Consider the following 13,050-nt stretch of genomic DNA (forward strand, 5'->3'; position numbering starts at 1 on the left):
ATACCTATTGCATAATTTCACGTCGGTTTTCTGTGAGACAGTCCCATTACTACCTGCTCTTATTTTAGTGGTACTACATGTGGCTGGTAATCATCATAAATTATAATAATCCTACTTGGAAAAGCGTTGACTAATTGCGCTGGTAAGATAACCTATATCGCAGTGGGTGATGGGGTAGTCACGTCAACATTTTGTACATAATTTAGGGACTGTACAATGTTTTGATATTTATCAAAAAATAATAATTTGTGCGTATAAAAGGAATGTCTAAAAATATTTCAAACTGCTATACAAAATAATTCTTACTCCTCCTCTCCTTACTGTGGTGGTCTGGGTGAGAGCGGTCGAAATAGATAAGGCCGCCCGTTGCCATCGTCATTGTTTAAAATGTACTGTATATTGTAACGTGTAAATAAAACTTATTGTTACTTCAATTAAACTTATAAGATTATTTAATCATTTAACCAGATTGATACAATAAGGGTTCAAACTTCAAAGTACACGTCTTGTATATGCAAAATTGCAAATGCTATCTTATACAAATAAATAGTTACGAATTATCGTTCCTATACGGGTAAAAATACTAAAGATTTGAAGTTACCTATGTTACTTACGTTAAGAAAACTTTAATATAAAAAAGTACAATATTCAACTGCATGTACAAATACTTCTTATTCTATAATATCAATCCAACAGGACAGTTAGCCTTCAAATTTTTAGACACTTTTTAATCAATTTTGAAATTGGCATTTACAGAGGTGGAACAGACAAATATAAAACTATAAATGACTAGAAGTTAGAACAACTATTCTACATAAAATGAGATTTAGATATTTTAATCTTTTGGAGATCATATAATTTTTTAATATGTTATCATTTATGTTAGGATAACTAATATTTGTAATTTTATATAATAAAATTACATTACAATAGTAATATAGTATGAGTATTTTAACAGACTCCTTAGTAATTTAATTTTTTCAAATGTGTTTGGCAGCATTTACACACTTTTTAATATTGATATTGAGATCAATTTAAGATTTTTGTTGGAGTACTGTCAAGTCATCATTGCAGTAATATTGTAATAAGTTGTTATTTTTTAAGCATAAAATTGCTCTCTCCTCCCAATCATTATTGTTTACAACTCTTGGGCTAGGGTGGGGTAAGTAGATGACCTGGAAATATATTTTTAATTAGCTACTGTTATAATATAATGAGGGCAAGGGTCCATTATTTGTAAAACACCACTAGTAGATTGGCTTTGATTTCCAGTCATAGGTTATAAATAAAGTTTTTTATAATTATTAGATTATAAATTGTTCTCTAACTATAATATAAATTTTCTTAAATGACAATAATTTTGAGCCATAAAAAGTAGCATGCCTTCTACGGGGATCTTGGGTATGCCTAGATAGAAGCCCTGTAGCCCTATCTTGCATATACTGCATAAGATACAACATAAAAATAATTCATCATTATATTTCCTATCACCTTAATATTTCGTTTTCTAATCAATTTTGAGACAGACCTTAACATTTTTAAGCAGAATATACTGAGAAATAGCCTTCTGTGCTCTAACTAAACAGAACCTTCCGATAGCGACAACAGTTTCAACTCCATACAGTCTCAATACATTTGCAAATACAAGATCTCCAATATTGTAAAGAGATTCCATTTGTGACATCTAGAAAAAATATTAGTATTATATCTCTTAAACTGAAATGTTTTTATAAAATTTTTAATAAAAATCTTAATTTGATATTTATTACAGCTTTATCCCTTACACGCTACCATTGTCCATTTTTGTACCATTTTCTTTTAATATTTCATCAAGTATAGTTATTATGTATGATTAACGTGCATCCTGCATTTTCTATCATAACTTGATTTAAATAAGTTTTAGTTTTTATGTTTACAAGTTAAAAGTTTCATAAACTATATTTAATTTAATATTATTTTTTCTTAATTTATTTGCCTGGATGAGATTGGTTGTCAGCAATAAGGCCATTTTACCCTCTTATATTGTTAAGTTATAAACATCTTTTTGTTATATATTTATAACATATAAAATCGATTGCATTGTTTGTTGGGGCTTAAAGATTGTAAAGTATATTATAACAATTAAATATAACATAAAATATTTTACTTTGAAATCAGCTGGTGTAATATTGCATCCTTTGCTGTTCATCCATTGTTGATTAATATAGTTATAGACAAAACTTGTCTCAAAAAAAACTTCTGGAAAACCACACAATTTTTTGAATAGACCCCAAAATCTTTTGCCACTGACCTGCAAATACTTTAACATTAAAGCTTTCAAACAAGAAGTTATATGACAACTGTTTTTATCATTATAAATAAAAATGTTGAAGGATACCTCTGTCCTAGTACAATCAAAACCTGTAACTGGGCGGGCAGCATTTTCCTCTAGCGGCTTTCCAACACTTCCTTCTATACCAAGCCAATCACGGACTGAAGATATTTCTCCAAAAGGTACCTACAAGTTAAATTATTCTTGTAAATACAATATGAAATAGATTAGATTAGATTTAATAAGAAATATGTATCTTGTTTTTTATTTTAATTACAAATACTAATATAACTATGACATTGTATAACTTTCAAGTTCTGATATTGTTTTGAAACATAAAATTTTTTAAATAGTTATTATAAAAGACTTCACATACTCCTGTTTGTGACATTCCCCATGGACCAGGATTCATACCAAAGAACATTATCTTCTTTTTTGTACCACAAAATTTTCTAATATACATTTCGAAAGTATCTCTAGCGTAGACGGTAGGATTGTATACATGTGTAACTGTTTCTGGCAGTTTGATGTTTTTAAGAGATTCATTGTAGTCACCAATTATTTTTAAAAATTCGTCACAAATGTCATCGTCGTTATCATCCAACTCTTCGGATTGATGACTTTGCGGAGATGCGAAAAACGCTGAAACTATCTCGTCGGTTTCGTTCATCCTGTGATTATTAACAATAATAGTTTAGTTTAGCACCGTTGATACCACTTAAACAACGTTGAGATAATGTTTAACATAGAAAATTAGAAATATATTCAGGCACGCAATATTATGGATTTGTTCATTACTCAGTTTATATTTAGTATTTTATACAAAAATACAGAAATTATTATATTCCGACGCAAAATATTTAGTGCGCAAAATGTAATATAATTTTTTTCTTTAAATTATATTTTTTGAAATACTATCACAGGGTTCTAAAATGTGTAGCCAAATTTATTAAGCCTGCTTCCAGCTCTGGACTCGCAATCAGCTTGGCCACGAATATTGGCTAGTCGAGGGCCGAGACGGCACGGGATGGTAGCCATCTACATTCTACATTCTACATATTCGCTATATTTATTTGCTCGCTACATCTACGTCAAGATGGAGTCAGATATCTAAGTTGATCAAAATATATTTGGTGGGCTCGTAGTTATGAGCCCACCAAATATTATATCTTGCGCTTTTTTCATTAAAAAATATTTTATCATGCCAGTATAAATGTAATTTAATTTAAATTTTATTTTTCAGGTATCCTCTATTAGTAGACATTAATGATGTTTTTTAGTTTTCAATTTATGTATTTAATTTTTTTTAAATCATTGATAATACAAAAAGACATACACACAAATCGCTACTTCACGGCATCATAATAAAAGAAAACACGCACGTCCATACAGAGCAGCACCTAACAATTAACAACAATGAACAAAGTTAGGCTCTGGCTAGCCAAACACACAAAATAATAAGCATGAAGTAAGCTCGAGTGCGCTGCGAGACTGTCTAACACTTGATGGTAGCTGTACACACTCGGCGAGACACCCCGAGACAGGCCGAGGGCGAGAGTGTACAGTAGAGCTCTCGTCTCGCCTCGCTTCCTCGCAGTCGGTCTCGCCTCTCTCGGTCGCCTGTCGGTTTTTTGCGCACGAGTCAAAGGGTCTCGCGAGCAAAACGAGAGCGACCTGAACACACTCGTTCAATGACTTGTTCGATGACTGTGGTTATTATGTGTTACAGCAGCGGTTTCCACGTCCATTATTAACGGTGTTTTAAATACAAATAACGTAACGAGTGTGTACAGGCTGCGCTCTTCTCTCGGTCCTCTCGGTCGAGACTCTCGGCGAGAGGATCTCGCCGAGTGTGTACAGCCACCATGACAGTCTCGCCTCTCCCCCGCGTATCAAAAATAATCAAAAAGCGGAAAGGTCGTGACCTCATCAGGCTTCAGATTACGGCATATGTAATAGATAATGTATACTAGCAATGGGCAATGGCAACTAAAAAACTTTATTTTGTCTTTAAAAATTCAAAATAATTTATGACACATATTTAATCATTTTTGTAACACTTATGAGGTATAATTAATGTAGAAATTAATAATACAATATAATACATAATATGGTGTGTTTGTTAATCTGAGTATAGACTATAGTCTATACTCAGATTTTTTAAAATATATTATGGCAATAGTTATAATTTTATGCCAGTTTTAAGTATGTAAAATATCGTAACTAGTACCGCCTGTGAGTGTGGCGAGAGCTATTCTGACTTGAATCATGTTTTCTTTTCTTGTCCTAAGTATGACCATTCTTCCTTATATACTTCTTTAGTTTCTCTGTCCGTTCCCCTTCCTACCAATATTTATTTACTTCTTCGAGATTTAAATCCCCTTGTATATAGTATTATAAGTATGTTTATTGTAAATAATAACATTAAACTATAATTTTGATTTTTTTCCATTATTAATTATTCTGATTTCTTGTAAATTTATGCGCTTTCAATTATTTATGTTATGTCGCGATTGGTTTCCTTAGTTTTTTCATTATGCATAAACTGTAAATAATTAAAACAACGAATTATAAAAATCCCATACTTGACGCTGGCTAATGCACAAACAGTGTTAGAGCCAAAGGGGAAAAAAAAAAGTATGTAAAAGGTAGGGAAAGTAAACGCAAGAAAAATATTCTTATTACTTTGAGCTCACCAACATGTGACAAAGCATTACGCGAGCTCTTTGACAAGTGACAATTAACTTATTATGCCCGGTTTACATTATTCCAGTCCAGTGCTGACTGGTTCTGTAACGTCTACATTATTCCAGTTATTTTATTTAGATGCCGTTTAAGTGTGAACACTACAGTGACAATGATTTCAAGAATCAAAGAATAAAGATTTCGAAAATGTTTCAAATGTGCTCATTCACTTTTGCTGCAAGAAGTTATTAATTAGGTTGATAAGGAACTTAAAAAAAGGAACGGATTTGGGTGAGAAATTGGATCAGCAAAAGAGATTAAAAAGGAGGGTAATGTAATCAGTAATGCTTTTTCAACAACTAAGGGAGAAGATCCCAATTAGTATAGACTGGCACTGAGAATGATAGCAGAAAAGTTTTAAGAACTGTTATCATTAGTTTCGATTAATATCCAGTGCGAGAATACGTTGTTCAGAGATGCTATATCCGCAAAAATAAAATTAGAAGTCACTCTTTCTTTTTTAACTACAGGACATAGTACAGAAGCCTCAGTCATATGTTTGTTAAATCCTTTTTCTTTGCCAAAAATAGTCCGCTAAAACAACCAACACGTGTATACTTTTGTCAGCACAGGCACTGGATTGGCCAGACTGGAATGCTTACTGGATTCAGTTCATTCCAGTGCCAGTTTACATTTTTCCAGTAAGCCATCCAGTACTGGAATAATGTAAACCGGCCATTAGAATTTGGAGGCTGAACATAGAAAACAATGATGATGAAAAAATACTTACAATTTAATTAAATTTTTACTGTTACATTTACAATTTAAATTTATTAAAACTTGAAGTTTTAAATTTAGGCAAGCAAGCAAGGCTTTCCCTCTTTGGCTTGGAGATACTCTATATTTTATTGTAAAAGGAATTACAAAAACATAATTTCCATGTAATTTGGATTTTTGGTTTCAAATTTTTTTTAATAAAATTAAAAATATTTTGATGCTATCATAATTTATTTTGTTACAGAACTACAACTTTATCTCAATATAACAAACCATATACATGATGGAGTTTATGGAAGAAGCACTTGATCTAGCTAAAGAAGCTTTACGGGCCAATGAAGTTCCAGTTGGATGTGTTTTTGTAAAAAGTGGAATAAAAGTGGCAAAATCCAGAAACAAAGTTAATGAAACTCATAACCCTACTAGGCATGCTGAAATAAATTGTATAGATGAAGTCTTAAACTATTGTCAAAGACATAACTATGACCATGTGGATTTTTTTAAAGACATTATTGTTTATGTAACTGTGGAACCATGTATTATGTGTGCAGCAGCTTTAAAGAAGTTAGATGTGAAAGAAGTTGTTTTTGGTTGTCCAAATGACAGATTTGGAGGGAGTACAGTCTTAGATGTAAACAAAATTTATGCAGAAGGATTTCAATTAACTGGTAACATCTTGCCAATGGAAGCTATGGAATTATTAAAACAATTTTACAAAGGCACAAACCCAAATGCACCAGACTCAAAAGTAAAAAAGAAATCTAAAACATCCATTGATAAAAATTAATGAAACAAAATATTTTATATATTACTATGTCATGTATTTCTAAATTTACATATGTAACTTACCTAAATTCTAACACAATATTTATATTTTATATCAATATCTAACACTGGGTGCATTCATATTATATAAAATATTGAACTTTAGAACTATTAAAAAAAGTATTGTAAAATAGTTTTAAGTGACTACTAATGGTTCATATTTTATGAACTTATACATGAATAAAAGGATGCAAATTAGTCTGCATGTTATTTTAACAGCTGATAAGGTAATCAAAATTATGGAAGTAATATATAAAATACACATATTAAATATAATGTGTTAAATAATAATGTGTGCAAGACGATACTTAACATAGATTGTGCTTTGACTTAGAAAAATAGTATACCTCCTACATAACAATGTTTTTTTAATTCAACAAAAAACTTAATTAAATATGGTTTAGGCAAAAAATAAAATTAAACATAATTGGCACAGTTTTTAACAATATTTTCACAAAAATTGTTTCACATTCAAATTTAATAAATATAATGGTGAGATCAATTTTTGGATTACAAATTACACACAACACAATACTTAATTTCAGCACCATGAAGTTTTCACTTATTAACATGGTAAATGGAAAGTTATCAAAAAAATTTTTTATTAAATTGAATCAATCTTATTAAACATCAAAAAATCACACCATGATTGAAACTAAAATATCCAAGTCATGAATATATGAATGAATATTAGTAGTCGTCCAAATTGTTATCACAGATTTTTTCTTAATCTAGTGAGATCTCACTATTATATTTTTATGTTCATTATACCTACCAATATTTTAAACTGTTTCTTCTAGTTTTGATAAATATGTAAGTGGTAAGCAAAATTTTGTTAGACATCCAATATAATTACACCATTAAATTCTTGAGCACCCAACTACATTATGTTCAATGGAATAATGACTATCAAGATATAATATAGTAATTACCTGCTTGTTCTTTTATGGCTAAAATTATTATTTTTATACACATAGACATTTGTAGTGTCTGTTCTTTACTATACAAAATGTATTCTTTTATAACAAGAAATATCTAAAGCAAATGTACAATTTTGTTATTTATAATTATCTCATACCAGCAATATTTAGATTCAGCAATGCAATGCAATATTTGTTCTTATAATGTGTAAACATTATACTTCTATTATCATTGTTGTTGAAAATTATCAATATATATGGTTTTTATAAGGTTAGTCTTCGCACATAAATTGGCCAGATTTTGTGTGGTTTAGTTTATACATTTAGTTCTAGTAAGACAAAACCTAAAAAACAACTTTGCACACAAACAATTCTGGCTTAATCATTTGCGTCTTATTGGATCTATAAGTTGCAATATTTTTTGTTTTATATGTTGGGTCAAATTTGCCACAAACAACACACAAACACAATACTCTTTTTGACTTGAACAGTATAAAATATGCCAGACAAAATCAGTAAATTTGACATAATGGAGCTCAAGAAATTAATAGCACTTAATGATTTAAAAAATTTCTTTACTTACACTGTTTTATTGCAATACACACAATAATGTTTGTAATAGAATTAAACTTATATTTATTCTGTTGGTGAATGAAAACCATTCACATGGTTATGCCCATTCTCCAGAATATTAGAATCTTCGATTCCGTTCACTTGGATAGGTAGGTTATCATCATTGGTAACCACATCTGACTCATGAAGAGGACTTGAGTTACTGCTTGAAGTACTGCAACTGTCGGAGCTGGAAGAACTATCACTTTCAGAATCTTCACTCATTGTTTGATTGTGTTGTTGTAAATGTTCATTTTGAACTTTCAAACTTTCATTTGCTAGTTGGAGTTCCCTAATTTGCTCTTCCTGTTCTTTAAGCTGTTGCAAAATGTCTGACAAAGCCTGTTGCTCTGCTACATTAATATTATCTGTATTAGAATTATCGCTTTCATTTATTGAGTTCACAGAATCAGATATACAATCTTTGTCAGCAACAGCTACATTTTTGCCTTCTTCATAGTCTTTTGGTTTATAACGTTCCGCTCTTTTAACAAGAGTGTCATACTTTGCTTCCAATAGAAGATATTCTTCAATGAGTTCATTTTTAGACATGTTAGACAAACGTTCACATTGTGCGTCTTCATAAACACTAGAAAACTCTTTCGTCAAATATTCTTCTTCATCCTCAGGTAAAGGAAAAAAATAATTATTATCTTCAGAATCAATACTGAAACTTGAATCACGCGTTCGGGCTGAAGGTGTCCTAAAGATATTATTTTCTGGTTCAGGTTTATGAATTTCCATCAAAAATTGATTATTGTTAAATGGCGCTTGAGTTTTAGCTAAAACGATTTTACGAAATCTGTTGTTTCTTTTAGTGTTGTTCCTCACTTCATTCTTTCTTCTTTCTTGCCAAGATATCTTTAAATACGGTTTAATAATTTTTCGCTTTGTTTTGCCGCGACGACGCTTTTTTTTAATATTTCCATCCGACTTCGGTTTCGTAATTGCTACTATAGATGGCGCTTCTATTAACACGAGAGACCGTGTTGAATCGCCATCTTTTAATTCGGCAAAGTTATTTACTTCCATTTATGTATTTTTATTGAAAACGATGAGCCGTTTTAATATAAACAATAATAATTCACTCACAATAAGACTATACGAAAATTTCTTATCGACTTTAGCACAGTATAATATTAATTCTCCAAGAAATATCAAGACAAGCACAGCACATTTGTAAATGACGATCCGCCATGTTCGCCAGACGACATTAGATTATTCGATAACATTTTTTTTATTTGCAAATAGCATAAGCAACGAGCCACAAACTAGAGATGGGTTACCTTCGATAAAGCATTTATAGATGGGGACTTAAAACAGTACAGAAGATAGAATAAGATCGAAAGAATAGAAACCGCACTAAACTAGCTAATGTAAGTATTTTTTTTGTTCTAACGTCAGATTTATGTATTTATATTATATTATAAGACAAACATTGTCATCGTTAAAGGAGATAATCATGTTTGTCATATATTTATTAAGTTTATTTAATTAACCAGACAGTAGCTTCTATCCAGGCTATTTTCGTTCCTTATTAAATTTTTATCCATGCAAGTAAATATGGGAATGCGGTAATAACTCCTTTATTAATACAATACTTAATTATTCAGATCGTATAAATGCTTAATAATGAGTGTTATTAAACTTTTATAAGTATAATTTTTTTGTTTAATAATTCATTTTTATAAAACACAATACATATTTTTTTATTAAAGGAGGTTTTCTTGAGATAATTTGGATCAAAAATATCTTGGATATCCATTTATTGTATTGTATATGACAATGAAGGTTTGTATGTTTTCAATGAATTGATGAGTGATATGGCTATATTTATTTTCAAAATATAAAAAAAAATGTCCAACCACGCGAAGATAGAACAAAATAGATAAAAAGTACGCCATTACGTTAAAAACCTAACCGCTAAGATTTTAATAAATTAGCTTATATTTCGGCTAAAATTCGACTTAGGGTCCTACAAGAAAAGAGCGTGACACGCGAGGTGCGAGCCCTCTGGCGTGTCCATGGGCGGCGGTATCACTTAACATCAGGTGAGCCTCCTGCCGGTTTGCCCCGTTCTATAAAAAATAATTAGCCAAAATTACCAAATAAAAACATAAGTCAAAATTTTAAACGTTACTAAATAAGTAAAAGATAGGTGTCTTGTTCAACCATAGTCATGTCTTAAAATTCGGGTCTTGATACTTGATAGTACAAGCTCGTAACAATATTATTTGTTATATCTTTCCCAATCTTTAAGTGATCCGATCTTAGCATTATCGTTTTTGTTATTTCAGCGTGATACTACGCTTGATTCAAAGATATCGTGACTCGTCGGCCATTTGACCACGAAAGAGCTCCATCTATAAGTTTTATATCTATGTTTTTGTCAAAATAATGACATTTGCAGATATGATAATAATATTGTTTTGCCGGACAACTCTGAACTCACGCCTCTCAGCAGATGAGCAGACAATAGACATTAACATGTTTATTGTTTAAGTGTACGTGCTGGTACTAATTACTGTTTTTTTCATTATAAACAGTTTTATGTTTAAGTACTGCACAAAATACCTTTATTTCTAAATAATAAATATTTATTTATGCATAGAACGTTTAAATAATTCAATGGCAGACGATATTGTATTTGAACTACTACATTCGGAAATTATAAATTATGCATTAGATCAAGTTAAGGATGTTACTAAGAATAAGGTAAATCATTATCTCTGTTATAGTAGGTTAATATTGTATCTCGGTTCGTAATAAAACATTTTACTACTTCATTTCAAGGACACAGACTTATCTGTTGTGGAGTATATTGGCTTTGCTGCGGGTTATAAAATTATGGAAAGATTAACTAGAGAATGGCCGAGATTTAAAGATGAATTAGACACAATGAAGTTCATCTGCACTGATTTCTGGACATGTATTTATAAGAAGCAGATAGATAATTTACGTACTAATCACCAGGGAGTATATGTATTACAAGATAATGCATTTCGTTTCCTTACAAACTTCTCTAATGGACAGCAGTACTTAGAATTTGCACCGAGGGTAAATACATCTTACTCTCTTACCAACTTTCCAATTAGATGTTGTTTCACTAGTTTTATTTTGTAGTATATGCCACCTTAAATGATATGTATATAATTTTTAATGGAAACAGTATTGGTAACTTGCATTTCACAGCTCAACCTTAGAGATGACAGACAAGACCAGACAATAACATTTGCATTCTGCATGTTTTATAATTAGTTAAAAAAATTTAAGGGTGTTTGAGAGAGAAAAAGAAATGGGACTCAACAGGTTTATTAAAATTTTTCTTTGCTGTATTTCGAACAAAAATTCATTTTAAAACATATGTTATTGTGGTGGTCTTAAGTTGCAATTGAAGCTATGTAATAGTCATTATTTACATAAAGTTTTTTTTACAGTATGTTGCCTACACTTGTGGACTTATAAGAGGAGGGTTAGCCAATCTTTGCATCAATAGTGTTGTAACAGCTGAAGTTCAGGCAATGCCTTCGTGTAAATTTCATATTCATGTCCAGAGAACTTAAAACCTACCTTGAAGAAAAGACCCTAATGCAATGAATGGTTGTCCTGCTTATTCATAAAAACAGAATCAGTCTTATTGCAGCAATTTAACTAAAGCACCCATCTGCCTTCTTTCACCACAGTCTAAACACAATTTGACATAAAAAGACAAGAGTTCTAAAACAAATTAATTAAACTTATTAATTTTTTTATGAATAAGGGGGTGTATGCATTATATAATATGTTGATTATTTTGTTTTTAACTCTAAAACTGTATTCAATGTTCATTATACCATTTATGCCCTAGATAAATAAATTTATTTCCATAAAACATTAAGTGTTTTTTTTATTTATCCAGAAATCCAATACATTTTTTAAAACATGGGTTTGTTGCTTCTAATATTGAATGTATACATTTTGATACCTTTATAAATAATAAATTTCATTTATATAACTTTGGTGTTATAGTCCAGGACTACCTCCAATTAGCTAGTTTATTTATGACAATTGATTGCCACTATTTCAATTCGTAACAAGCGGAAGCTGACAAATCCACAGTGGGTGTGGGCTAGGAAGGTTGCAAAAGTGGTAAAAAAGAGGCTTATACTTATTTCATAAACACTTAACATCATTCTGAGCTGAAAAAGAAATCGTCAGCTACAACAGGCAGTGGAGATTTTTTAATCTATTGCATAGATTTTATCGCGGGCTTTCAGCGCGAAGACCGAATCAAGACATTCCGTTACGAAAATAAACCTAACACACGATGTCGTAATATAACGATACGGCCACGTTTTTTTTTTATAGAACCGGGGGCAAACGGGCAGGAGGCTCACCTGATGTTAAGTGATACCGCCGCCCATGGACACTCTCAATGCCAGAGGGCTCGCGATTGCGTTGCCGACCTTTTAAGAATTGGTACGCTCTTTTCTTGAAGGACCCTAAGTCGAATTGGTTGGGAAATACTTCAGTCGGCAGCTGGTTCCACAAAGTGGTGGTGCCCGGCAAAAACTGCCTAGAAAAACGTGCAGTTGTGGAACGGTGGACGTCGATACGGTACGTTAGAGCTAGGTGTGAATTGTGATACGGTTAGAGCGGGACATACGTAAGCATACTGCGTCTCAAGTCAGTCACGCGTGATCAGTGACGTCAGGCAGGTGAGTTACAGTGTGAAAGAACCTTAGAGTATTAAGCCAGAATGGCTTAATACTCTAAGGTTCTTTCACAAGAACGCATACTGCATAATATTCACATCTCTCTGACTAATCACTAGATCGGTGACGTAAAAGTAGTAACTTTTAGCGTAAGCGCGGCAGGTACGCATAAGAGTGAGACAGATTATATAAATAAATAAATACAGTCTCCGAGTGCCACACGTTT

General features: G+C 31.4%; 4 protein-coding genes across 9 annotated transcripts; 2 read left to right on the forward strand and 2 right to left on the reverse strand.

Moving 5' to 3' along the window:
- Positions 1-447: 447 nt before the first annotated feature.
- LOC110993074 (single-strand selective monofunctional uracil DNA glycosylase) lies at positions 448-4,193 on the reverse strand. 3 transcript variants are annotated; one of them, XM_022259162.2, is made up of 6 exons: positions 3,648-4,193; positions 2,688-2,982; positions 2,378-2,497; positions 2,147-2,299; positions 1,529-1,684; positions 448-1,175 (listed from the first exon to the last, which is right to left on the reverse strand). In XM_022259162.2, exons 2-6 carry the CDS (start codon positions 2,979-2,981, stop codon positions 1,035-1,037), a joined length of 864 nt encoding a protein of 287 aa, XP_022114854.2. In that variant the 5' UTR covers position 2,982; positions 3,648-4,193; the 3' UTR covers positions 448-1,034. The 3 variants fall into 3 exon arrangements, with proteins under 3 accessions (XP_022114854.2, XP_022114856.2, XP_022114855.2); XM_022259164.2 differs by having other exon boundaries at positions 2,147-2,290; positions 3,648-4,186; XM_022259163.2 differs by lacking the exon at positions 3,648-4,193 and having other exon boundaries at positions 2,688-3,453.
- Positions 4,194-5,008: 815 nt separating this feature from the next.
- On the forward strand, positions 5,009-6,641 carry LOC110993055 (tRNA-specific adenosine deaminase 2). 4 transcript variants are annotated; one of them, XM_045629960.1, is made up of 2 exons: positions 5,009-5,330; positions 6,018-6,641. In XM_045629960.1, the coding sequence occupies exon 2, from the start codon at positions 6,054-6,056 to the stop codon at positions 6,558-6,560; it is 507 nt and encodes a 168-aa protein (XP_045485916.1). In that variant the 5' UTR covers positions 5,009-5,330; positions 6,018-6,053; the 3' UTR covers positions 6,561-6,641. The 4 variants fall into 4 exon arrangements, with proteins under 4 accessions (XP_045485916.1, XP_022114826.1, XP_022114825.1 ...); XM_022259134.2 differs by having other exon boundaries at positions 5,010-5,287; XM_022259133.2 differs by having other exon boundaries at positions 5,013-5,325.
- Positions 6,642-6,647: 6 nt separating this feature from the next.
- Positions 6,648-9,362, reverse strand: LOC110993054 (protein HEXIM1). Its single transcript, XM_022259131.2, has one exon. It carries the CDS (start codon positions 9,160-9,162, stop codon positions 8,155-8,157), a length of 1,008 nt encoding a protein of 335 aa, XP_022114823.1. The 5' UTR covers positions 9,163-9,362; the 3' UTR covers positions 6,648-8,154.
- Positions 9,363-10,549: 1,187 nt separating this feature from the next.
- On the forward strand, positions 10,550-12,007 carry LOC110993057 (trafficking protein particle complex subunit 6b). Its single transcript, XM_022259140.2, has 3 exons — positions 10,550-10,845; positions 10,924-11,187; positions 11,568-12,007. Exons 1-3 carry the CDS (start codon positions 10,759-10,761, stop codon positions 11,691-11,693), a joined length of 477 nt encoding a protein of 158 aa, XP_022114832.1. The 5' UTR covers positions 10,550-10,758; the 3' UTR covers positions 11,694-12,007.
- Positions 12,008-13,050: the final 1,043 nt, after the last annotated feature.

Source organism: Pieris rapae, chromosome 1 (genome assembly GCF_905147795.1).
Source record: "Pieris rapae chromosome 1, ilPieRapa1.1, whole genome shotgun sequence".
Taxonomy (NCBI): domain Eukaryota; kingdom Metazoa; phylum Arthropoda; class Insecta; order Lepidoptera; family Pieridae; genus Pieris; species Pieris rapae.